We start from the raw sequence: 24,412 nt of genomic DNA, 5'->3' as shown, positions 1-24,412 counted from the left end.
AAATTCAGTGAATCATGAAACCTCAGAACATCGGATTATATTCAATAGTGAAAATGTGTGTGTGTGTGTGTGTGTGTGTGTGTGTGTGTGTGTGTGTGTGTGAGGACGCACCCTGTTGTGCTGCCTGTGATGGATTTCCTCTGCTTCTCTGTACTGAGCATGCTCCGTGGCGTTGCTGTGGTGATGCTCATCATCGTGCGGCGTTCCACACCCCCGGGGCTGTGATGTCACATCCTGGAGGCGGTACACTAGGTGCTGGTCGGGGTCGGGGTCAAACGGCTCGATGCCGTAACTGTCGTCAGCGAGATGCAACACGCCTCTGAACAAAGAGAGAAAAACGATCATACATTAAAATTGTTTTTGTTTTTCCAGTCAGAGTGAGACATCACATCTTCAACCGCATTGAACATCACAGGTCACATGTTCGACCTGCAGGTTTAAGACTCTAAAACTTCACGGCTTTATGGCGTTTTGGCTTGACGGCTTTTTTTGGCCGTGGCTGAGGATGTAGAGCAGGTCGTCCATCAATCTGAGGATTTGGTGGATCGATCCCCGGCTCCTCCTGTCCACATGCCGGCAGCTCCGCCTCCATCGGTGTTTGTTAGTGTGTGTTAGTGTGTGCGTGAGTGCTTCAAAGTGTCTGTTAAGGTTGAAAATCACTATCTTTTTATTTCCTCTCTTCAGTCTCTCTGAATTTGAAACGTTTTTGTTTTGTCTCAACCACTTGTCCCTGAGACTTCTGCTGCTCTTATTTAAAAACTCTTTGCAGAAACAGTGAGTGTGTCCACACGGAGGTTAACATCTTGTTCTGATCAGATCTTTGGAGCATCCTGGTTATGTGTCACCACAAACATTCAGGCGTCAGCGCGCCTCGGTGGTTCAACACCTGACCAGGATCCTCCTGGACGCCAGAAGACAGTGGGGGGGTGAGATGTCTCATCTGACCTCAGTATCCCACAGGGGGAGCTGGAAAAGATGCCTGGACTAGAGATCTCCATCTGGAGACGGACCCATCGTTTGACTGACTGTCTGTGAAAAATAAGATGCGAACATCGGACAAGTCCTCTTACAAGACTGTGAACGAGACCGACTGAACCTGAACACGTTCACTGGTGTTGCCGTGGATACACATACACACAAGGTGGCTCATAATGACCAATAATTGATAAATGTTTAGCCAAATGATCAACACAAACCAGATCAAAGTGTTTGGATATGGCTATTAGAGTATCTGTGGATTAAATTCAGAGGATGATGTGATTTTACATTGATGTGGGTCAGCGGGAGCAGGCGGTAACGGTCAAAACAGTCCACACAGAGCTGTTAATAGTGATGTTATATCTTATTTATAGGGCGCTTTACAAAAGGTTAAAAACACCCATTAAAAACATAGAACAGGCAACATTAATGACACATTAAAGGCAGTTCTGAAGAGGTGAGTTTTGATTGATGCTTTGAACACGGGGGGGGGAGCGGTCTAGAGGCCAATGTGACCCGACCCTGGATGAGAGCTCGGATGTTTCTGCGCTGTACATGTCAACACAACATCCTGGTTTCAGAAACCTGGATTATGTCATTAAGACATTTACATGCACATCATGGTCTGGATTATACTCCTCATATGAGGTGTTAAAGGTTCTGATATTATCCAAGTTTGTGCTGTCCACATCTGTGCAGATGTGACCAATGAATTCACTTTTGATTTGACGTCATTTCCAGCCGACAGGATTAGAAAACAGAAACCAGTGCAATGTAAGACTCAGGTTAAAAACCTTTTCTATGCTGCAGCACACAGACTATTTTTCTTATCCAGCTGGTTAGAGGGATTAAAGGAGGTGTTTTAAAGTGACCTTTAAAGGGTTTTTAAACAAAGATGCAGCAATTTATCTTTCGGAAAAACTGATGTTCACGTGGGACTGAATGTGATGAGAATACATGAGGGACAAAAAACGAGGCGAAGGATAAGTGATGAGTTCTCTTTGTAATTTGGGAGAAGCACTTTAAAATCAAACTATTAATTAAGCCTGAGCTTGTACACACATGGGTGTGTGTGCGTGTGCGTGTGTGTGTGTGTTTGCGTGTGTGTGTCAAGTCCACCACAGTAATTACTGAGGAATCACACAGACTGAAACAGCAGGGTGGACATCACACACACACTGATACACACACACACACACACACACACACAGATACACACAGTGAGCCATCTGTGAGGAGAATATAAATAGGAAACTAACTTTGACCTTGAGATAAAAGGGAGTGTGTGCCGTGTGTATAAAGTGTGTGTTTGTGTGTGTGTGTGTGTTTTCAGAGGTAGAGCAGACTGAATGTTACAGTCAGTTCTCTCTAAAGTCGACACTATGAAACTATAAATCTATGAACCAGAGAATTAATATAAACGATTATTATTATAAAGTTAAAAATAGTGAATATTAATTAAAATATGTATAATAATAGAATATACATATATCTATCAGAGCTGCCTTGTTTATAACCAATAAACACATTGAAAAGTGTGATGGATTAAGATCCCTGAGGGGAAATTCACACCCAGCAGATAAAGTAATTAAAATGAGCTCCACCTTGACCAGCTGCAACACTAAACGCACAGCATGTCATTTCTGCTGCTGGGCGTCTCCTGATCAACACCGTAACACAGGATGTAGTTTGAAGGTAGCGTGGGATCATGGGAGTTGTTGTCTTTCACCACTACAACTGCCAGTGAAAATCAACCTGACGTCACTCAGGACAGAAATGACGGCGACGTAATGTATTAAAAGGTTTACTCACAATACATTCAGTCATATTTCACCTGTGCGTTTGCACTTCATGGGGACAGAACACGCAGCAAATGGGACACGTGACTGATCACAAACAACAAAATTAAAAAAATAAAAGCACCAAAAAACACAGAGAGGATAGATTGGCCAGCTCATCGACTTCCTTCCTCACTCTCTGACTTAATTTCTGGTGTTTTCTGTGCGGCTACATGGGGGTAATGTGGATGTGACTCCACTGACAGACACACTGTAACCTTGAATAAACTTTCTCTGGGTCTTAATGTTCTTGGAAAGTTTTGGGATGAAGTAAATACACAAAGGAACAATTTATATGATAACAAGGTCTAGTCATTTTTAGACATTTCTGTGCTGAAATGTTAGATATTATACCTTTAAAGTGAGCCAGACATTAATGCATCAATGATTAGATACAATATTGTCTTAATTCTGAGTCTGACTCTACTTTTACTGAGGTAAAATTGTCAGGCTGGGACTTTCAAGAGTATTTCTAGACTGTTATATTACCACTTTTCTGAATACTTCTTCCACACCTGCTCTGAAGTGATGGAAACAGTTTGTGTGTGTGTGTGTGTGTGTGTGTGTGTGTGTGTGTGTGTCACCTGAGGCCGTTGCAGATGCTCATAGCAACAGAAGACCCCTCCATGTCCTGAACATAGCCCTGATAGTGACAGTGGTCCTGAAACAGACAGAACAGAGAGAGATTATACAGGCTGCAGTGTCCCAGACGCACCAGATGGAGGCAGACATCAGCTTCACAGCAGCTCGGCCGGTGTGCTCCGTTATATTTTATTTACTGTGTAGTCGGCAGAAGTAACATCGAGTGTAACCTCTGTCTGACATTTAAAGTCGGGGAAATTGAGGAAAACAGATGAAAGAGATAAAAAGAAGCAGCAAGGAAAATGAAATGTCAAATATTGAAAAGTTATAAGAGAACAAATGACACCATATGACAATATATAGACACGTCTTCTATATAATCAAATATATAATAACTTAAATAAGTGATTTAATGGACCAGTGTCAAAACATTTTGTACCTACCAGTGACTTTAAGCTCAAAATATGTAAAAAATGGGACTATGGAGGAATAATACGAGGTGGCATTTACAATAACTGCAAACAGCCCTAAAATATATAATGTTATGAAGTAATTATATGTTTAGTTTATCTGTATTAATATAGAAATATAACACAAACACAGTATAGCATATTATGTATTGCATTATGTAAAACTGATAAAGTATAACACACCATATAGTGTAGTACAGCAATACAGAAAAGAATATATATATATATATATACATGAGTATATATATATATATATGAGTATATAAAGTAGTGAAATAAGTATATTTGAATATATAAGAACATATAAAACACACCGGATGTATAAAGTGTGTAAATTGGGTGTGTCCGTGGGCTGTTTACATGCTTGTGAAGAAGAAGAAAAGAAGACAAGATGACGTCAGTGTAATTTGAGGACCTGAGAGAGAGCAGTCTGCAGTGACTCTGTGAGAGATCAGCTGACTGAAACAATGTGAAACGAAGTGAAAGATAAACACGTGACGGGATCCACACACACTTCCTGTTTCACTCCCAGAGGAGCTCACAAAACACTTCCTGAGTGTGTGCTTGTAAACAGTGCTGAGTGTGTTTGGAAGAACTTTTACACTTTAAGGGTGAGGATCATAACATTATATAACAACAATAATACAATAACAACAATAGCTGTATTTGTATTGCACCTTTAAAAAGAGAGATTGCAAAGTGTTTTGACAGACGAGGACACAAGAACATCAGAGAGCTGCAGAGTGAGAAGCTTCAAGGATTACAATACATTTAGAACAAGAGGGAAACAGGAAATAGGAGACAGAAGCATTAAAAAGTGCAGAATATACAAACCTACATGTCAGGATAAGAGCAATAATAAATACAATACAAAGCAAAATGAAATAAATAAATAAGTGAATGAATAAGTGACTAAAAGAGACTGGCACTGAGTAAAATGACATAAAAAAGACATCACGTAAAAGCCGGTCTGCAAAAATGGGTTTTAAGAAGTGATTCAAAAGAAGTCAGTGACTCTGCGAGCTTCACCTCCTCAGGCAGGCTGTTCAGAAGCAGATATGTGTACACACACACACACGCACACACACACACACACACACACACACACAGTATTTGGCTTCAGCAGGACCGGACTAAGATAAAGATGTAACATCTGCTGGGCACAATCAATGTTTGCCAGTAACATATATTCTTAGTTTTATTACTACACACACAACCAGCTTTAAAAACAATAGAAACAGCCAAGTGTCTCCAGTATCGAGACTTTCGTCAGTATCGTTTTCACGATTAAGGCCCCAGAAATAATTATTTACATATTTATTTAACGTTCTTTTGTTATGTGGCAGCTGTTGTCTCCCTCTGAGCTCTGACTGGACTTGTGTCGTTCACCATGTGGCTCTGAGTGACCGGAGCTACTCAGAAAAATGACCACAAGCGAAGGAGTCTTTTCTCCTTCTTCTTTTTTTTTTTTTTTTATTAATCCACAATATTTTCATTGAGTTTCCAACCACATAAAATGCAGCATTTTATTTTTATCTAATCTAGAAAACATCAGTATCAGATTGCTGCTCCTCTTTTTAACAAAAGGTTATTTTTACACTTGCTGTTCAGCCTTTAAAATATACGTTATCCTCCCTAACAGAAGGCTCAATAACATCCGTCTGTGAGTTTCCGTCGTTTTAGGTCTTTTTCAGTCTGCTGGTCGTCCACCTCGGTAACAAGGAGGGGTCCCTTCACAGGCCAGTGTCCGAGGGCTGCTCATGTCTGTGGCTTATTATTAAAAACTACAAATAGCAGCTTTTTCTTGATATTATTTCATGTTGGAATATTTAAAGTTGCTTATTCGGTACTGATTTATTGCACTGAATTATTTATGAGGGATGGTGGAAGCAACAACAATTACTTTATTAAAAAAAAAAAAAAAGGAGGTGGTGAAAATGCATGTGAAGTGAAAAACAATCAAGTGATTTGATTAATTTAATTAAAGCTGATTTGATCAAAGCAGTGGGGGGGTGAAGTGATGTAAACAGTCCAGCTGACAGTCAGAACAGTCACTTCCATTTCTTTCAGTTATTCTATGCCCTCCACCTCAAGGCCACTTCCCTTAAATGATAAATGGAAATTTGGTGTCGTCAGTGAAGAGTGACTGTGAGGAAAATGATGAGGCATCTCTCCAGTGTGTCATCATCCATTTTTATCCCTCGACTTTTTTTCCACTTAACTTGCATTTTCAACACATCATCTACATTTGGATCACTTCCATATTATTATGTTATCATATTAACATTTGAGAGGAAAACTTTTCACACTGCAAATCAAAAAATTAAGTTTTATTACAAGTAAAATTAATTTGTGATTAAAATTGTAATTAACAGAAGTCCAAAAGTTGTGTTTGCTGATTCTGTCTATTTTCTTCTTGTTGAGCTGAGTCTCATGGGGGTGACGTAAAAAGATATAAAACTTTTATCACGACGATGCAGCACAATCTGACATGTTTCTGTCTTTCTTTTTCCTGGACTTGTTCTTGTTTCTAACATATTCTTATTCAGATTTTTTACAGGTGTTATATGTCTTCTTTTGCATGTTTCTCCATGTGTGTGGACCCTGGGAGGAGTAGCTGCTACCTTAGCGACAACTAGTGAGGATCCAAATAAATACATTTAAAAAAAATCACAAACATTTTTGATTCCAGTGTCAATAATCTAATAATAATTTGTCAGTAGTGTATTTTTTTCGATTGCAGTTTGGGAAGTTTTGTTCTGTTGCATTATAAAGACGAAAGTAACTTTTTACTTTTTACTGTGGACAAAGAGGGGAAATATGTTGGTACAAATATGCTCCTCCAATGATTTCCATCATTTCTTATCCATTAAGACAATCTGCAGCTCACGACTGAGACATTTTATGGCGTCTGGAGGAAGAGGAGGAACATGAGCTGAATCATTTCCCAAGACGTCCATCATCATTTGGAACCGTTTGCGGAGCGCCGAGGCTTCAAAGTTCAGGTTTCATTCAGATTCGTCTGTCAGCTGATTCATCTGTATGTTGATTTTGCATTAACACCACGATACCACACCCCCTATCTTTAGATAACAAGATATCAGATGGACCGTGAACTGTGACGCTCCCCTCGGGATGAACTGTGAAAACTTTTCTTCATCAGATCAACATTTTCACGTGTCTGGAGAATAAAGTCGAAATGTTGAGCATTTTAACTTTATTCTCGACATGATATACAAAATAATAAAAAATTCTTCCTCTTGTCATCCTTACGCAGTCCCCTAACCCTTAACTTTGTTTGAGAGACAGACTCTCGTGAGATCTGGCAACACAGATATTGTTTCTGGCAGGAGGCTGTTGGAGTGCAGCAATCGTCCTTAACAGTAAGAAGTATCATTGTGCATTTTAACATTAACCAAAGATGAACGAATGTCCTCATCACTCTTCCACTGGTCGTTTCTAGACCGTCTGCCAAACGTTCACAACGAGGCGACCACTCCGTCTCTGGAGACAGGAAGTGAGGACCCTTTCATAACATCGGCACAGCTTGTAATGCACCATCTTTGGTCTAAACACAGCCACACAGAGCTACGAGCACATACACTTAATATGATTTAGCACCACTGATGTATTTACATGTCATGTCAATAAAATAGTCTGGATTTGAAAGTGAGGGTTTGGAGTTTATGGAGTCAAGAGTCCAAAGTCTGTCAATCATTAATGCTTCATTACATATCAGATATCAAACACTGCAGACAGAGAGAGAGAGAGAGAGAGAGAGGGGGAGAGGGAGGGGGAGAGGGAGGGAAAACCTCAGGGTAAAGAGTGTAGTAGGTCAGCAGACAGGAAATATCAATGCACTTACCAAACACACACACACACACACACACACACACACACACACACACACACAGAGGGAACTCCCATCATGCCTTTCTTGCTGGGAAAAATCTTGTTTCAATAAACCAAACAGCTCCAGAGAAGCTTCAGAGACACACTGAGAAGTTTAATGACATTTGGTTTCTGGGACATTTTGATTTCTCAAATTAAAAAACCATCTCTGTTGGGCCTTTTATTGCTGCTACAGTCAGCTTTCTGTTGACTTCACTGACTCATCGTTCTCTCCTCATCCCAGCTTCCTGTTGGAGTTTATCATCTGAAGCTCTGATTGGTCCTGGATGCTCAGATCTGCCTAATGATTGGCTCCCTGGGGAAAAGCCAGGGATCACACGTTTGTGCCTGTGTGTGTGTGTGTGTGTGTGTGCGTTCCTACATAGTGACTGGGGCATGTTTTAAACCTACAGAGTGAGGACATTTTTGGGAACTGGGGACAAGTGATATGAAGTTAAGAGAAGATCCAGGATAGAATAAGTTGTGTGGTTGAGGTAGTATAAGTGTGTGTGTGTGTGTGTGTGTGTGTGTGTGTGTGTGTGTGTGTGTGTGTGTGTGTGTGTGTGTGTGTGTGTGTGTGTGTGAGGACTGGGACATGCCTTTACCCAACAGAGAGAGGATGTTTTTGGGAAATGTGGGCATTTTTGCCGCCGTCTTCCACTTCAACAACTGGGTTGTAAGATTCAGGTTAGAATTAGCTTCAGTCTTGTGGTTGTGGATGTACAAGTGTGTGTGTGTGTGTGTGTGTGTGTGTGTGTGTGTGTGTGTGTTACCTGTACAGGTGGTCTGGATGTGATCAGTGATCCGTTCTGACTATAGGTGAACACAGTGAAGTCTGCAGGAAGCAGCAGTCTGAAAACAATAACAACAGCATTTGTTTTGTTTGTTTTTTGATTTTTTTTAAATGTCATTTCTGTTTTCGGCCATTTCACATTCATCTTTTTACAAAGCACCAGTACTGCTGCATGGCTTTGTACACATTTAAAAGCCACTTGATAACCATTTTAAAGCCTTGCTCTTTTAGATGTTTTCTTTTGTCACGTTTAAATTATTTATGAATGAACATGGGAGGCTTTCAACTTAGATACTACAGGGGGTTGAAGGGTTGAAAAATAAAGAATAAATGAAAAAAAAGAATAAAGAGTGAGCTGTTAGATGCAATAAAACAATCTGAATCACATTCTAACTCCTTTATTCTATTAAAGCAGCTAACGTCTGATCTTAAAGGTTTAAGGTACTCAGTCCAGCATTTGTTTTTAATCTGCAGTAACAAAATTCACAGTATGAGTTGCAAAATAATCTGACTACCGTTTAAGAATTATGATCGCAAAGGATGTCAAGGATATTCAAATAATCTTAGAATAGCTCACGGTCACTATCAGATAGTGTTTTTTATATTCATTTAGTAAATTATGGTCCCATTTAGAAAAACAGGGTATGATTTAGGGCGGGGCTACATTGTGACGAACCAATCAGAGGTGGGTTATGCCTAAACCTAACCAATCAGAGGCTGGTGAAAGCTGTTAAACCATCTTAAAAACAGCAGTCCATAAACCAATAGGTGACGTCATGGTGGCAGCATCCACTACTTCTATACAGGCCATGATCTGAAATAATAAAATCTGAAAGACGCAGAAGAAAACTTGTGTCTGAGTGATCAAATAGTTTTTTTTCACTGCGTCTATGTAAGTTTCTGCATCGCATGTATAGATGCATCTGCTATTTAACGCTAATGCTCACAGTACTCTTCAGTCTGCATGTTTCTGCAGACTCTCGTCCTTCAGAGGAGCGAGATATCACAGCGCTTCCTGATTTAGACACTGAGGTTTATCAGAGTTTGTTGCCAACAGTGAGATACTGAGGCTCAATATCAGTAATGTTACTGTAAACACAGTCAGAGAGCAGATAGAAGAACACCGTCTGTCACCAGGGCTCAGATTAAAACCCTCAAACAGAACTCAGACACTAAACTCAAGTCACAGCTTTTCTGGGATGAAAACAGATAAAATGATTAATTCAATTTGCATAATTAAAACGTAATTAAACATGAACGTTGTGTAAACACTTTAGCAGCTGTTTGACTCTGCTGTCGCTGCAGGAACATTAAAAAAAGAAGATTATCGGATGCGTTTTCTCTTCTGTTAACGTCATTAACTGATGGATCTGATTGGCCAATCAGCAGCGTCTGATATGATGTCATCTGGTTCACACGACACGCTAAGATTAGTGATAGAAGTACATACAACATAATCTATAGCCTTCATTCATGTTGTTGAGTCTTTGTTTTATTCATTTTTACCACGATTCTTTAAATTTATTCAAATTGTGTTCTTTGTCCTGATTGTGTTTTTTGTGTCGGGCATTTTGATACAAAAACAGAATGAATAAATTGGATCAGAAGACTTAAATTCTTTTTTTTAACTTAGTACTGAGTACTATATTAAGTAATTATTATTAAGTACTGTACTTCAGAACATGTTTTAGGTGCTCAGACCACATCTCAGAGAAAAATATTGTATTTTTTACTTTTGTGCACAAAACATGCGGAGACCTTTTAAAATATGATGATGATTTGTAAAACACAAGTACAGCTGAAACGATCAGCCACTATTTCTATAATAATTTTTCATGTAAAAATGCCACAAAAATTTCATGGTTTACTGTTTTTCTTGTCTTCAATTACAGCAAACTAAAACATTTTAGCTGCTCTTCTAATTTTTAGTCTAAATAAACTAACAAACTCGCCTTACAACAATATAACAGCACACTGACACACAGCATATATATTTACTCACTCGTTTCTCTCCAGATGAACGACGTGATCATTTCCATCCACACTGATGACATAAGAGACCTGCAGACGGAAACAGAGAGACGGTGCGGTGAATACATTTGACTCCAATAATTACAGACACATCTGTCTGAAGAAAACATGTTTATTCTGCACACACTCTCATTAAAAACCACACAAAAATTAAACATAGAAGCATTTTTGCTTATTTTGGCTGTTTAAAATAGGCATTTGTTATCAATAGACTACCACAAAGTGGCTCAAAGTAGCAGTATGAGTGGTAAAACTCTGACAACTGACCACAAAAGAAGTGAATTCATGACAACAAGGACAAGGAGGGACTCAGGGGTGTAGTTTTAAACATCAATCAACCAGCGACAATGTTGAAACAGTTTTTTTAACACCAGATTGCATGAGGTATTCATCCATAATCAGTGTATGACCTGCAGTAGATGGAGTTTGGAGAAGCAGTCAGGAGTCCCAGCATGAACACTAAGCAATGCACTGCTGTGGGACAGGGGCAACAAAAAAAATTTTTAGCCACCTAAAGGATGGCCCACCTAAAGAAAATCAGTATCAGTTTAATTGTAAGCTAAATTTAGAATATTTTCACTGCCTTACATTGTTAACAGACAGCCCTTTTCACAGGGAACTGAAGCTCTACTCTCCCTTCAAAGCCACCAGACTCCATTGACAAAAACGGTAATTCTACCCCGCAGAACATGGGACTTCCTGGTCGACCACTGCCTTGATCAAAGAACTAGCTTGTTAGTTTTGATATGAACTAACCATTTAAAACACCAAAGTCACACAATTAAACAAACGAACCAACCGATTGAGGCAGCAGTAGAACTGCAACTCCCGTGTTCTGTGAGGTAAAATTACTGTTTTTGTGAATGGAGTCTGGTGGCTTTGACGAGATTGACGTTGACGTTGATGTTAATGATACTGACATTAGTCTAGTAGATACTGTATAAACGATTTGCATTGTGTACTGGTTTATGTTATGGAAAATAAAGCTATGATGCTTAATAAAAATATCAAACAATGATTCTCTACAACACACAGGTGTCTGTGTGACAGGTGTGACATCATGGTTGTGATAGAGGTGAGATCAGAGTTTGTTCTCCAGGTGTGAACAGGAAGCTTCAAAGGGAGGCTTAAAGCAAGCATCCAAAAAACTAAAGAAAGACTAAACTCCAAGGTCACCTGAGCCTCTGACTCACCTGGCAACATTTACATTCGTCTGTGTGTGTGTATGTCTGTCAGTCTGTGTGTGTCTCTGTGTGTATGTGGGTCTTAGCTGCAGCTACCAGCAGGTATGTGATTACTGCAGGGATGATCACACACATTCACACACACACACACACAGACAGCTGGTGTGTGAATGTGTGTGTGTGCCCATGTTTGAGGTGAATCAGGACAGGAAGTCAGCGGTGGACTACATCACCCAGCTGCCAACAGCAACTCCTCTGTCCTCTAACCCAGCGGGGGTCAAAGGTCAACAGAGGATCAGACACACCTCTGCCAGGAGAGGGAGGCTGAATCCAACACGGTTTCTGTTTCTCATCATAACAAGAATTTTCTAATTTTAATGAGACCCATTTAATGTTAAAACATTATTATATTTCTGTTTTCACTTCACACCATAGTATTTAACTTGTACAGGCAACTTTTATTGTTATATCACAAAAAATATTGCATAAAATCAACATTTTCATGAAACACACAAGCACACTGAGGCTCTGTTCAGTGTAGGGGGAGACTGTTAGCTTAGCTTAGTCTGATTTACATGATTTACACTGATGTATTTCGCAGTCGGACTGTCAAACTGCTTTAAAGGCGTCGTTACATCTACGACCACAGTTTAACAATATTTATATCACACGCTCATATGATCATATCCACTTCTAATAGCAGCGGCGGTCGATCGTCTCCCACTGAGTGCAGCGCCCTGCAGGCAGATCGGTGGGTGGTGAACCGCTACAGATGCCAACGCACTGACATCATGAAATGTGTTGAGTTATTGTGGTGGATCAACACAGCTGCAAATAATGTATAACGTTTATTATCCGCACTGTCAGGTCATTAGTGAACACTTATTTCAGCATTTACAGGCACCATGAACATAATAACTCACATCTACGAGCAGTTTAGGGTTTCTTGTTCATGTGTATAAAGAGTTAGTGAATGTTTTATAACTTTGTTCATGTGCCATTAAACATCACTACTGTGCTATCAATCATTTATTATATGGTTTATTTCAGTTACAGATTCTTCAGAGGTTTTAAACTGTTGATGAATGTATTATTAGACATTTACTGTAAAGGAACAGTTCATCATTTTGGGACATTCGTCATATTAAATAAAATACATCGCTGCCAAAACAGCTGCCTCTATTTATTGCTCTTATTATACAACAATGGATGCGGAGAGACAAGTGTAATGTCAATTAATCATCTTTAATCATTACTTGATGTCTTGACCTCCTCTACCTTTAACAACCTGTGTGAACTCTGATTAACCTCATTCATCTGCCAGTTTTCTGATGTGGGTGCAGCAGGAACACCGTTCCCATGACGATAGTTGCTCTATAGCCGAGACCGTATGATAAACATGTACTCTGTTTTTGTAATTAGCGCTGCAATGTGACCTTGAGTGTACGATAAATGTGTGACTGCAGACGCTGTAGTTGGGACACATCTCTCTGCAGCACTAGCTGCTCATCTGTCCTCTCAGCTGAGACGACTCTTATAGTTTCTGTTGATCCATATAAATAAAATTCACAAAGGCAACTTCCTGGGTGCAAACAGCGAGACGGCGGCTAATCAGCTATTCACACCTGGTTGGTGGCTGCATGGTTTGGTTAGACGACTTTCATCCAGGAGAACTGGGTTCACATCGTGTATGAAAACAACAATAAGTTACATTAATTTAATTGTAAACGTAGTTAATAAATTATATATTTCATAATTCTTTTTCTATCTTTATCAATTATATCAGTTTTCAGTCCCAGTTTTTCAGGTTTAGGCAACAAAACCACTTGGTCTGAGTTAAAATAATGGGTCAATATGAATATATAAGGCAGGGTACTCTGAACACACAATAGCTTCTTTCCAACATGCACCAGGGTGTTCATAGCCACATTGGCTATTATAGGCTAGAATAGGCTGTATAGGCTATTTACACACAGGTGCAAATAGTATCTGCCTAAAAAATCTAATGTTGGAAGTGTTTAATAGTGAATATTAAACACAGTGTATGCTGACAGTGTTGGCATTACGACTGAACATCGGGGGGGAAACAGCTAACCGAGACGTAAGGAGGTAAAGTGAAGCGCGACTGATAAAACATGAAGTGTTTTCAGGACTTTTCAGCTGTTATTTGTTGCCTGCAGAAAGTAAAACACATCAGACAGAGCAGGAGAGAAAAACATGGCTGCAGGCTCAAACACACACACACACACACACACACACACACACACAAACACACACACACACACACACACACATCATACTTTCACATGTCGTCATTCGCTGTGAGCATGCTCACATTTCCCCACAGTGTGTGAGAGTGTGATCTGGATGAATGTGTGTGTTGAACATGTTCCAGCATGCGGGATGGGAATGAAGATGACTGCAGAGGAAACACACACACACACACACACACACACACACACACACACACACACACACACACACACACACACAGCAGATTAAATCCTCCTCTAACTACTTGTCTCGGCTGTGTGTGTTTGTTTTAAGGTGGTCCTGCCACATGAAGTGTGTTCATAATGAGTAGAGGAGGTTCAGGTCCACCTTATCAACTGAATCATTACAGTCTTATTAGTCAAACAGAATTATTTCAGCGATCTTCTCGGCATGTTCAGTGGTGGAACCTTTTCCCTGCTGCAGTTCTGCTGGGAACGCTCTCAGCTGCGCTCTGACCCACTGAGCACTCAGCTCCAGTCTGTTGCTGTGAAATAAACCCAAACTCCTGGCAGCAGAATAACTAGACAGATGTTTTATTTACTATTTCTTGACTGGACGTTTTTAGTTCCTGAAGTCAGCAGTGAAAAAATTATTCAGATCCTTTACTTCAATAAAAGCACTAATACAAGACTGTAGAGATACTTATTGTTTTAGCTACAAGTAAAAACCACAGACTGAAAATGTTACTAAAGTTAAAGTATAATCAGGTGCAGTGACTGTGTGACTGTTGTTCTATTATATATTCTATCATTAGATTATTTCTCCTCATCATTCATATAAAAACAGGATTTAACTGGTGGAGGTGGTTGAGGTGGAGCTAATTTTGATTGATTACTGATTATTTTCATTAAGGAATAATGGAATTATGATTGTTTTATAATTATTATTTATAATATCTATATATGGAATAATGATTATTTTCTCCATTAATACATTGATAGTTGGATTTTTAAATTTTAATTCTGAAAAAAATAAAAACTCCTGTGACTCCTTCACAGTGTTCACAGTCCAAACCTCAATATGATCACACATAGATTAAAATGATCAAAATATATTACTTTCAAAATAGTTGCCGATTAATATCTGCCAATCAACTAATTGATGAATCGAGACATTGTTTAATTCATACCAAAACATTATATTTCATAGGCTCTTTATATGTTTTGTCTGTAAACATCTTAATTCATAAAGTAAAGCTGTCAGATAAATAAATAGTGGAGTAGAAGTATTTGTTTTTAGCCTCGCTGGATGTTTTTTGCTCTGCGATGTCAAAGTGAAGCAGCTGCTGATGTCTGGTAGGAGTATTAAAATAATAGTATTCATTCTAAATAATGGATATCATTACTTCTCTCCGATCATTTCAGATTTAGTCCATAAGCAAACATCTGAACTACAGGCTGCTGTCACATGAGGGGAGGTCAAAGAATTCAAACAGACACCACTTCCTGTGTACCGCCAAAGTAAGAGTCTTGTCGCCTGTGTAGAAGACAAAGTCAAAAGTCTGAGTCTTCATGTCACCTCAGACATCATTTACAGTAGATCAGCTGTTTGGGAGTCTTGAGGTTTCCGTTTAAATAAGATTAATCATCGGTTCAAACAACGGGATGATGTTCGTAACGCTCCTGTTAAACTGCTCAGGTTACAGCGAGGAGCGATAATGTGCTGCTGACACAGCGGAGGGACGAGTGAGGTCACACAGACAGGAAGTGGACCTGATTGGGCAGCTGATCCTCAGCTGAGTTTGTGTTTCCAGAAGGTCAGAGGTCACACCGCACATAACACAAACCAGAGGCGCACAAATAACTCATTTTCAGGCTCATACTTGTATTTGGGGTAAAAACTGTAGTGGTAAAGACTCTGACCTGATTGGGGGGTCTCCCGTCCACATCCCGCCTCAGCCTGCCTCCTATTGGTCGAGGGACGGTCAGCTGATAGGAGGAGAGGTGTTCTGTCTGCCGGGAGTCTGCAGGAGGAAACAGTCAGTCAACAGGGGGACCGTGGAAACTGATCTGAGCACAAAACAAGCAGCTGCCAGACAAACGGACTGTGGGAAAAGCACATTTCCCTCTGAAATGTAGTGGAGTAAAAGTACCATAAAATACAAATACTCCAGTAAAGTACAAGTACCTCAACATGTGTACTTAAGTGCAGTGGTTGAGTGAAAGTGTTGTGTTGAACTTTCTGACACATCTGGACGACGTTTGTCACGTTGTTTGCTTTTTCCCCTGATAAGGTCACACCTCTGCACCGATCACAGGCTCACTCAGAGATCTCCATGGTAACAATACGAACTGATGGTGAACTCAAACACTCATTGGCCAAAGGACGTTTGTTTGAAGGGGCGATAACTTTCACTTTTCCTTTTGTTGGACTTTAAGAAAGCTGAAGAAAAGTCTCCGCTGGCTCTGGCTCTAGTTCCTGTGAGAGGTTTTGTTTGTGCGGGAAGAGTGAATCATTTATGAGTCTGTCATGGCTGCATTCGTCAGACCTCCATTATCAAACACACACACACACACACACACACACACACACACGCACGCACACACACACGCACACACACGCACACATACGCACACACACGCACACACACACACACACACGCACTTCAACTTTCAATGTTTCAGCTTCACACTAAAAGACAAGTTTGACTTTTGTTTTCTTGTTTAACTTTGATGAAATATTTATCAGACTTATCACTGCAGAGTGGCCTCAGACACACACACACACACACACACACACACACACACACACACACACACACACACACACACACACACACACACACACACACACTCTCTCTCCACAGACATGTCTACAGCCACATTCAGACTGAAAACACTTCAGGTGAGAAAATGAAATCTGATCCAGGAAGTCAAGTTTAAGTAACAGATCAATGAGTTTGAAGGTTTATCAGAGAACAAAATGATGCACAGAGGTTTGTCTTGTCTTAATTTAATTGAACTGAATCATGACTTAAGTTAAATAATGTGCTTTGGTGTGTTTGCTTCACATTTTTAGTTGTTTATTTGCACAGTTAAGTGGATATTTTACCTATTTTGATCTTTACCCAGGATGCTTTGGGAGCTGAATCATATGTGTGTGACAACAAGACGAGAGCGAGGGGTTGAGTGAGGTGATTCTGTAGCTTCATTATGTGAAACACATTGAACCAGAAAGACTTGTTTTCTGTAACGATCACTGTAAACGACGAGGCTGTAAAACACTGAATAAGCGTGTAGCAGCAGTGGAGCAGAGCTGTAGGATTAAATTATTTGATCCCATTCACGGGCACGTTCAATCTGACATCAGCGTGCATCGTTTTGCTACCATTTCTGCCGACAAGTATCCCAGCATGCATTTCAGATTAACCAATTTGAAGGTGGAGGAAACATGTCAGCCTGTCTCCAGTTGTAACTTTCATTCTACACCAGTAATTATTATATTAATATTTTATACTTTTTCAGGTAGTAAATAAAGATTTTGAAAGTGTGGTTTATTATTTATTATCTAAATAGTGCCTTAAATAGTAACAACAGCATGGAAGATGAAAGGTGGGATCATTTTCCACCTTGGTAGACTTTGGTGCCAAGCTCAAACTCAGCATACGGCAGATGAAGAGGAGGGTTTACGCCGCACACCTGCATATAAACACGCCGCTACACATCTGCTCCTGGATCAGATTTCACTTTTTCACCTTCACCTGCAGCAGCACGCCCACACAAACACAGACCGCTGGGATGTTTGGGCGCGGTGTCGTTTTCAGAGTGCGGGTCGGTTCGTGTCAGGTGACCGTCACAGAGCTCCGGGCACCCGTCCAAACCAACACACACAAACTCTAAAACAGCTCTTTGACGAAGTGAAGGCCGAACAAAATGTCTTCACTCCTCAGAGCACATACATCCTGTTTGTGAACATCCCGACCATCGCCATCACCATCACTCTCATTGGTCCTCACAGGGATAAAAGAACGAGAAGAGATTAGAGAGAAGAATTTTTTTTCAATTATTGCCCACTATTTTTTTTAGATCTCAACTTCCTCCGACTGTAAAACAAACAAAAAAAAAAGGATAATAAATAATTGGCTTCAATTGGAGGTCAAATGAAGGAACTCCTCCTAGAGTTAGCATCATAGCTGACGCTACCACTAACAGCCTGGCTGCTGTCCAAAGCAAGAAACAACGTTAAGAAAACCAGTTTTAAGTAGAAACCATGATGTCAGTGCAACAACAAAGACAGTAAATCATTAGTTTGTACTTATGAGCACGCCGGTCGTGTTGTTTACTGATTAAAGTCAAAGAACGTCATCTGGGTGGCGGTTTGGTTGCGCCGTGGTTGGCACGCTTCCTCTGTGCTGTAAAGTGAGCTTTCCTCTTTCTGGGAGATTGTGGCCAGTGGCAGACAGAACTGCATAGTGAAAGTGAAGCCTGTAAAAGCTTTTCACACACACACACTAATAACACGAGTGTCAGTGTCTTCAGTTTGTCTCCATCTGTTCACAACATAGCAGACTAGATGTTTAGTAACCCGTGTCTGTGTGTGTCCGGGGAGGACGCCTGTGTGTGTGTGTGTGTGTGTGTATTAATCAGTAACTATGGTAACGCCTGCAGTCTTTGGTTAGCGACCTCGCCGTCAAGTCATCCTGCCCTGCACAGCACCACTTAAACTGTAAATTGTATTTTGTTTATTTCTACACGACAAACAAACAGACCAGCTGATGGTCTAAACGTGGATCCAACAAAAACCTGAATGTCTGCTTTGAATGCCAAATTTGTGAGTTTTTGCCCTGTAAATGTAGCGTAAACCAAATTTACCACATCAATCTCAGAAAATATCGAAGTTCTTTCACATAGAATTATGGCTTTAATCTTGTAAAATCAGATTATTACCCTTAATCCCTCTCCATAACAATGGCTCTGATTCACTGTCGTACAGTTTGGTTTGGGCTATGACTGTTTTTGATCGGTTTGAGTTTTCACCGCCAACAGTCAGAGAGTCGATCAGCGGACGAGGCTGTGGGAATGTAGGCCGGGCCAACACACACGCACACACACACACTGTGGTACAGATTTAGTCTGCCCTCTCATTACTTCGGCCTCTCATTAACTGATTAACTGTTTCAGTGTGTTGTCAACACAAAATTCAAAAACTACAAAAACTTCAAAACCTTTTCCTTATACCTGAAATTGAGCTGAAGACTCAAAAGTCAAAACGAGAGACAAATAAAAGACAGAACACAAAGTTAACGGTAATTAACTAGTGTTAATATAGTGCCAAATAAATACCGTACGTCTAACTCTCTGGATCTGGATTAATGAAAGAAAATTGTCATGACCCCAAATTATTGGATTGCAGATTCTTTCCTAGATGCTGTAGGCCTGTCAGGGATCGTTTGGATTAATTGAAGTGGGGTTGGCGGTCGGCTCGCCCCCAGTCTGGAGGAGCAGCAGCAGAAAAACAGATTTTAGCCACCTAAAAAAGGCCCACCTAAAACAAGTCAACATCATTTTTAATGTACACTATAGTGTAGCATATCTTCTCTACTTCTCCCTTTCTGACAGGGAACTGACACTGCTCTCTCCCTCTCTTCACTTGCTTCAAAGTCACCAGACTCCATTTACAAAAACAGTGATTTTACCTCACAGAAGACACAAGTATGCTGATCTTCTGCTGCCTCAATCAATGAACTAAAATATTAATAAGGATACAAAGTAAAACTTTAAAACACCAAATTCACACAGTAACACAAACAAACTAACCGACTGAGGCAGAGGTAGACCAGCAACTCCTGTGTTCTGCAAAGTAAAATTACTGTTTTTGTGAATGGAGTCTGGTGGCTTAAAACAAAGTGTAGAAAAAGAGAAAGGGGCTTCAGTTCTTTATTGGAAAGGGCTGTCTGACAGAAATATAAAATGGTGAAAATACTCTACATATAACATACTCTTGGCCTTTTCTTTAGGTTGCTAAAATACGTTTTCCTGCTGCCCCCGTCGACAGCAGCTTTTCCAAACTGTCCCTTTAAGACCTTGTTACAACATTTTGTGGATTAGCAAAAAATCATCTGTGCAATCGTTTTGTGAATGAGAACAAAATCAGTTGAATTCAGTGAACTTCATCTAAAAATAAAACAGGAGGAATAATAACTCAGATGACCTGTGTGACTTTTACCCCACTCTTCCTGTCCTTCCTCTTCATCTTTTTCCCTCCTCTCTCTCCCTGTTACGTAAAGTCTTTGTGCTCACATCAGTGCCGGCTTAGTTGTTGTTTGTTTGTCTCATTTCAAGGAATGAATGCACCATTTATAACTCTGTGTTTGTGTGTATTTCTGTGGGTTTGTGTGTGTGTAGTCCTATATATAAAAGGATTTCTTATGATAATTCAGCTCTCTTTCTCTGTCTTTCTCTGCCCGTCTGTCTGTTTCCAGGTCAAAAACGCTGCCTGCTGGTTTGATTCCCGACCGGTTGCCATAGTGCCCCTGAGCAAACATTAAACTATGCTGCAGAGACACTTGGGTATTTACACTTTATCACTGTGATTGCAGTAAGTAAACAGCTGCAAATACCAGTTGTGAAGAAGATTAATATCAATCTCAGGATAAACTATCACAGATTAAATCAAATAAACTGATGACACAACACAACTGTTCAATGGCCTACAGATTAAATGATACAGATACAGATTAAATGTAAAATGGTTGAGAGTTGCAGGTAAAAGACTTGCAATTATTGTATTAAAAGAAATTATAGATTACAATAATGAAAACTGGCAAAGTCACATCTTTGGGTTCTAAGTTAGGATATTTACTTTTTTCTGTTTTTATCATATTTTTCATTATTTATTTTGCCTTCTTCCTTTCCACATGTTTATTGATTGCATCACTTCCTTATAGATGCTACAATATATTCCCATTTTTACTTATTATAGATTTATGTGAGCGTACAAGTCACTTTTTAAGTTCTGTAGATCATATATGATGAATCTGTGGCAGATGTGTTGAAAATCATACTAAAAACATTGTTTAAAAGGAGAAATAGTTCCATAACTCCCCCTGAAATAACTATTTATACGTTATATTTTCTCTCAGCCACTCAGAGTGCTCTCCATGTAAAGCGTCCTTTTGTTTCTTGAGTTGTTGTTGACAGTCTGCCGCAGACTGTCCACTCGTCATGCCAGCCTCCACCCACTGAATCACATCCTCTCTCAAACTCCGTCTTCCTGCTTTTCTCTCTGTTCTGCTCTGACTTCTTCATGCAGAGGTCACTGCAGGTCATTCTGAGGCTTCACACCACGGGTCTCAAACTCACACCAGGATGAACACCGGCACCCGGAGATCCGATTTACACCGTACGAGATGTCCAAACAAGTGTCTAAAGACCTCAGTTCATCTTTGGTTGTTTACTTGTTTAATATTGGAGGCATTGAAAGTGAACTGCTGTATTTTTGAACCTGGATCCTATTTTAACATAATTTGGTGTCTAAATGAATAAAAAATACTAAATGTTTTGGAAATGGTCCGTTAGGTCGCCTCAGCCAGCAACCTTCAACGAAATAATTTGGGGCAACATCACCTGATCACAGTAGATCCACTAAAAGTGTTTGTTTTAGCCACTGACAGGCTTAGATTGCTATTCCAAGTGTCTGACAGCATTATGGAAAGGATCCCTACAGAGAGAGACCTGGAAGATCCTTTTGGTTGGCTAACACACCAGACTACATTGATAAAAATAGTAAATTTACCTCGCAGAACAAAGGAATTCTTTCTGTGAGAACAGATGATTGGTTCAGCAAGGACAAAGGGTTAGTTCAAACTAACCCTTTACAAACACCAAAGTCACACAATACCACAATCGAGACAGTTTATTGAGGCAAGAGTAGAACAAAAACTCCTGTGTTCTGTGAGGTAAAATTATTGTTTTTGTCAATGGAGTCTGGTTTCTTTGAAGTGAGCGATACAACGACCATTCCTGGTTAAACCAAATGGATCTTACTGGTCTATCTCTGCAGGGATCCCTTCCAAATGTTATCAGACACTTAAAACTACAATATGCGCCTGTCAGTGGACGTACTTTGTTGGTGGAAGTACTTTAATCGGGCACAGTTACCCCAATGGATTACCCTGTTTCATAGCTGCTGGCTGAGGTGATTTTACTGGACCAGTTCCAAAACCCAATAAGCCATTTAGAAGCTAAAATACATTAAAAAAAAATAGGCCCCAAGTTTAAAAATACTGAAGTTCAAGACCTTTAAAGGGTCTACAATACATAATTGCATTTTATGAGAGGTTTCTGTATATTTGTTCTAACATTCACATAAATCAGGACGTGGTTTGATTAGCTGCATATTTTCACATCACATTGCATCCGTGTGTAAATCTGCCAGTGAAAGAAATACTGCTCGGTTTGTTATGGTCAGTGTGTTTGATTGTTGTAATAACCTTTTTCTCTGCAGGAATCTGTTTGTCTTCCAGTCTAATCTTGATCCTGCTCTCTGCTGGTCTGACCACCCCGTTAACCCCTGCTGATTAATGAGGATTACTCTGACTTAATCGAATTTATTCTGACTTCATCGCTACACTTTCTCCTCTACCAACAAAAGCAGACGAACCTCAAAGAGACACTCAAGGGACACTTGGAAGTCTCTAACCAAAATGTAGAGAAATCTAAGAGAAGATCTAAAAAAGTCCTTTAAGCAAACAGATGTTTTTTATTGTGACTTTTTACAAGACAAATAAACATCTTGAATCTTGAATCTTGAAATGGTTGGAAAATCCCAAAGAAAATCTGTTTTAAGTTTTAAGAATATCAAAGAAAAATCTGGAGAAATCCTGGAGAAGCCTTTTTAGAAGCCTCTAAGAAAATCTAAAGAAACTAAGAAAGCCTGGAGATGTCCTTTAAAAAATATTTTAAAAATTGAGAAATGTTTGAATATTTAATAAATAATAAACTTAATTTATATATTTAAATATATATATATATATATATATATATATATATATATATATATATAAACTTTAGAGAAACTGCAAAAAGGTCAAACCTTGAGAAATCTTTAAGAAAATACAGAGAATCTATAAAACAAATCTAAATGAGAAAAATCTTGTAAAACTCCCGAAGAAAATATCTGGAAATTCTATAAAAATCTTTAATAACAATTAGAGAAATCCTAAATCTAAATCGAAAGAAATCTTCAATAAATTACTCTGGATTTAAGAAAACCTACAGAGTCCCTGAAGTAAATTTGATTTAAAGTTGAAGCGTCAAACCGAACCCGGTGAAAACCTCACAGTGCCTCAGTGCCACCTCTGGATGTGGATCAGCTCAGTGGGTCCAGTCAGACCCACTGACTGAACCACGACCTCTTTAACAGACCTGACCTGATGACCAGCCAATCAGAAGACAACTGACACCACACCTGACCTCTTTACCTGCAGCGTCTAATGTCACATACGTGTTTAAAGTGTTTAAAGTAACAAACATGGTGGAAAAAACGGCACATTTAACGATCAAAAGAATGAAAATTCCTCAGCAGATCTGCAGAGATGCTCTCATTGAATAACTGTAACTCGGTTTCTTTGTAAACACAAGGGAGGTAAAATTATAACAAAACAACATTTACTTATGAGACTGAAGCCGCTTTCACTTCAAACTTATAAAGAGATCAAGAAAAACCATGAAATTAAGAAATCAATAAAGATTTACACAGATCTTGGTGTAAAAAGGTTTTCATTACTGCAGCATGAAAGACACTTATGGAATTTGGGATTTTAGATATTTTAACCCTCAGAAACTGTGTTTTAAGGTTTGATCATTTCTAGTCTTTCATAATAAATAAAAATAAAATTCTGTTCTTAATTTGTTCAGTTTTTTCTTTTAAAAAAATAACAAAACAGCAGAAACAGCAGCATCTGCGAGAGTGACGGTGCCATTAAAATCTTACAAAAAACTACAGACACTCAGAGCTGGTGATTCACTCCAGACGCTTCAGCACGTTTTCCCAGTTAAAACATAATGTCATGTATATAATGTTATTATTTACAGTCAATATTGTCCCATGAAAGACGCTACTGAACATCAGTCAAAAATCAGGCAGCTAAAGACAAAAGTAAATAAGATATTTATCCGTAATTAAACTTTTAATCAGTGATCTGGAAAGCCTGATAACTACATTCATAGTATGTTATTTGCTAAGTTGATATAAATAAAAAATAAACACGGGGAACAGCATTCATACTTATTCCTAGTTTTGTTTCCTTTTTCTGACAGCGCCGGGCACAGGCAGGGTGAGAGAGCATTGGGAGACGGACTACTACACTGCTGGTTTTGGACGATCTGTTGACAACAAGAGGAATATAGAATAACTGCGGACTGATCCTTT

General features: G+C 39.4%; 1 protein-coding gene across 2 annotated transcripts in view; it reads right to left on the bottom strand.

The window, feature by feature from the left end:
• Positions 1 to 24,412, bottom strand: part of adam9a (ADAM metallopeptidase domain 9a) — a 42,434-nt gene that overhangs the window by 13,371 nt on the left and 4,651 nt on the right. For both annotated transcript variants that reach the window (XM_070833684.1, XM_070833685.1), the window contains exons 2-6: positions 15,904 to 16,004; positions 10,555 to 10,613; positions 8,533 to 8,611; positions 3,401 to 3,477; positions 112 to 319 (exon numbers count right to left, since the gene is read on the bottom strand). In XM_070833684.1, coding sequence (XP_070689785.1) covers positions 112 to 319; positions 3,401 to 3,477; positions 8,533 to 8,611; positions 10,555 to 10,613; positions 15,904 to 16,004 — 524 coding nt within the window. The remainder of the gene's footprint in view (positions 1 to 111; positions 320 to 3,400; positions 3,478 to 8,532; positions 8,612 to 10,554; positions 10,614 to 15,903; positions 16,005 to 24,412) is intronic.

This window comes from Pempheris klunzingeri, chromosome 7 (genome assembly GCF_042242105.1).
Source record: "Pempheris klunzingeri isolate RE-2024b chromosome 7, fPemKlu1.hap1, whole genome shotgun sequence".
Lineage (NCBI taxonomy): Eukaryota > Metazoa > Chordata > Actinopteri > Acropomatiformes > Pempheridae > Pempheris > Pempheris klunzingeri.
This window is presented reverse-complemented; position numbering and strand designations above follow the sequence as displayed.